We start from the raw sequence: 3,798 nt of genomic DNA, 5'->3' as shown, positions 1-3,798 counted from the left end.
TGGGATTAATAGTTGTAACGACCTAAAACGAGTCATGAATGACACCCACACTACCCCAACTTATTTTAGTTGTTCTACTTACGTAATACAATCATAATGCGGAAGCTAAAATCATATTAAGGTAAGTAACACAAATTCAGTAAAGTCTACTATATGTCATTCCCAAAACCTGAAAGTCATCACATCAAGCACATCTAATCTCCAAATACTAAGTCTAAGAGTATTAAATAACCAAAATAAAAGAATAAAGTAGTCTGTGTCCGAAAACTAAGGACATCATGCCATGACCGAGAGAATCCAACACGAGCTCGAATGAATAACTCACCCTGAAACCTGATATACTAGAGACTAGCTAGAGCTGATGGCGAGTCAAAGTAGTTGGTACACACACTGCACTCCACAAAAGGAAAACAAAGAAAAACACAAGTAGGGCTCAGTACAAGGCAACATGTACTGAGTAGATATCATCTGCGGACTAAAAATAGTAACTAATATGCATAAAGTAATTGTATAAAATCAACTCTAACACTTAGCATGTGATAAGCAACAAACAACATGAACAGTGACAACAGAAGCAAGTACGTAATCAGTCACAATATCAAACACACACACGAGGACTCATTCCTCCACACCACGCTCATTTGGGAAATGGGTCCTTTTAGATTGACTACATTAAGTTAATTCAATATTTTTTCCGTTAATGTTACCGTGCCGGAACGTGACACCCGATCCAATAATATCATGTCAGAACATGACACCCGATCCAATAATACCGTGTCGGAACATGAAACCCGATCCAATAATATTGTGCCGGCTTGTGGCACCCGATTCAATATATCGTGCCGGCTCGGGGCACCCGATACAACAATATATTTAATTTATTTGTCATTCTTTATCATCTCTTCCATTTCTTAAAAATATTTCATTAAACCTTCTTTATTCAAGGCATCACTTTAATTGACACGTTCAAGATTATGGATTCTGCGGTCTTGGGATTACAGACCAATCACAATAACACATGAATTATCCAAACTACAACAACAAAGTACATAGAAAAATTCACAATATCACTTAATGACTATCAATCACTATTAAGAGTCTATCTATCACATATAATAAACCATAACCTACCTCCACCGAAGAACCGAAGTCAAGCAAGCTACTTCTCCAATACTTTTCCTTTCCTCAATTCCTCCGAACCTTTCCAATCTATCAAATATATAATATTTGTAAGTTAATAAGTCCATTGAAACCCATATTACTATGTATCTAGCCTAAACTCAAAAAGTCACCCAAATCCATAGTCAAATTCCTAAACTTTGATACCAACTAATTTATCAAATCTCATATGTCTCCAATTTCAAGTCTAGGGTTAAGTCTCAATCCTCTAATAACATAAATTTAATGGTATTTATGTAACTTTAAACCCCTTACCACAAGTTTATCTACCAGGAACTTCTGACCAAGCTTCCTTTCCTCCTGCTTCACCCCATGATATCCATGAAACTTTAAACCCCTAGCACATGTTTATCTACTAGGAACTTCACCATGAAAAAGAAAATAAAAGATAAAATCATTAGAACACCCAGAACCCAATCCAAACTTTAACGGATAGGCCTCAAATTAATAAACCTTTGTAAATTTAGTTACTGCTCATAATTGTTGGTTCCAAATGTTCCAATCAAAATTTTCACGTGGAAACTAATACTACACCTAAAATCATTGAAACTTCCCCCCTTAAATTCCAACCAAAACGCTATATTCCTACCAATTTCTTATTTGACCAACAAATTATAATAACGAAATTCCTTATAATAATAATAATATAATATACTCTATCCATGATGACCAATACATGTATGGGATGTATTAAATTTTTACCTGGTGAAGAAGGATTGCCTTTTGTTATCGCTGCACCACCGTCTTCTTTCCCAAAAATTACTTTTGTTCCTCAATAATTTCTGATTCACAAATATTAGACCCTTTTTACTTAAATTCGGTTTTTATATATGGGCCAAGTGACATAAGGTGTTAAATAAATTATGGTATTGGCCCATTAACCACCAACTAAATAAATAACATTAATTATTTAATAATTACCCGTCAACTAAATCACTGTAGTTAAATATATAGTTCAAAATCACCATTTAAAATTTATGGGAAAATTCAAAATAGTTCTGGTACTCAAAATAACGTAATGGGTCGTTGCATTGGATACCAATTTACCCATCGTTCATCCTCGAACAATCAAAGGAAGGCGAGGGTAAGAAATGGTACCTAAATCGATAAAAAATGTGGATATCTTTCATGTATATCAGCCTCAGTCTCTCAAGTGGACTCTTCAATCAGTCGATTCTTCCACTAGACCTTGACAAATGCAATCTCCTTTGACCTCAACTTGCGGACCTCCTTATTTGGAATAGCTACAGGCACCTCCTCATAAGATAAATTCTCATCAAGTAAGACCCACTCCCAATGAATAATGTAGTTTCCATCACCATGATAATTTTTCAATATATACACATGAAACACCGAGTGCACTCCTGATAATCCTAGAGGCAAAGCCAATTCATAGGCCGCCTCTCCCATACGCTTAAGAACTTCAAATGGCCCAATATACCTCGAACTAAGCTTACCCCGCTTACCAAACCTTATCACACCCTTCATAGGTGAAACTTTCAGCAACACTTGCTCTCCCTCCATAAACTCCAAGTCTCTAACCTTCCGGTCTACATACTCATTTTGCATGATTTAAGCTACTAGAAGCTTTTCCTGGATGAATTTCATTTCCTCTAATGATTTCTTCAAAATATCAGTACCCATGATTTCACCTCAAATGCATCAAACCAATCGATAGGATACCTACACCTCCTCTCATACAATGTTTCAAATGGGGTCATCTCAATACTCGAGTGATAACTATTGTTGTATGTAAACTCAACTAACAACAAAATCTAATCCCTATATCCACCAAATTTAATCGTACACACGTCGACAACATATTTCCAACGACCTTGACACAACCATTAAAACGATTTTTTTCTCACATAACCATGATAAAATCCCGAATCAATACTGACTACAACCATAAGTGAACCTGAACCAACTAACCACCACACACTCATAATGCATAAACCATCATAGACCTTATCGATATTTCCTTCTGGCAACATAAACTTTCCATGAGCTTAAGTTATATATATATAAAAAAAAATTGTTCCTTAGACATCACGTACTCATAAAGAGGAAACCAAAGTTATTTAACCCAAAGAAGGAAATGATCAAGTCACCATCCATCGAATGATACACCAAGCATACAAAACCTCTGACAACACAGTCAAAATTCTAGTTGTTGATAACCCTTAAGAACGGTAGAGCTAGACCCAATGGTCCACACATTCAACAACACATAATCGGAACATGACCTCGACGACTAGATGAATATTAAGGTTGTCGACAACTGTAAATACCCAGGTTAGCTCTTGTATAAATTCTCATAAGCAATGTGGTATATGTAGAACCACTTGAACACTTCAAAAGCTCCAAGACAACACCAACTATGTTATCTGAGATAACCAAGTATGCCCAAACATCCTACCTAACCAAGAGGACATAACAGGATCGGTACACCCGATACACCATTGGGGATCCATCCACAAAAGTTAAAACACGCATGAGCATAGCTAGTGAATCATATCCAAACCATGTACAAAAATAAAATAAGTGCTTACATAAAAAAGTATAGAACCAAGGTTGAATAACAGTAAATGCTTCCTCTCAAGAGCCCATATCAAACAT

General features: G+C 35.9%; 1 protein-coding gene across 1 annotated transcript; it reads right to left on the bottom strand.

Annotated features, from left to right (window-relative positions):
* Positions 1-2,361: 2,361 nt before the first annotated feature.
* LOC125821095 (uncharacterized) lies at positions 2,362-2,748 on the bottom strand. Its single transcript, XM_049500506.1, has one exon. It carries the CDS (start codon positions 2,746-2,748, stop codon positions 2,362-2,364), a length of 387 nt encoding a protein of 128 aa, XP_049356463.1.
* Between the last annotated feature and the right edge of the window lie 1,050 nt (positions 2,749-3,798).

This window comes from Solanum verrucosum, unplaced genomic scaffold (assembly GCF_900185275.1).
Source record: "Solanum verrucosum unplaced genomic scaffold, falcon-dt-bn FXZP01000215.1, whole genome shotgun sequence".
NCBI lineage: Eukaryota > Viridiplantae > Streptophyta > Magnoliopsida > Solanales > Solanaceae > Solanum > Solanum verrucosum.
Note: the sequence above shows the minus strand (reverse complement) of the source record. Positions and strands in the feature narration are given on the sequence as shown.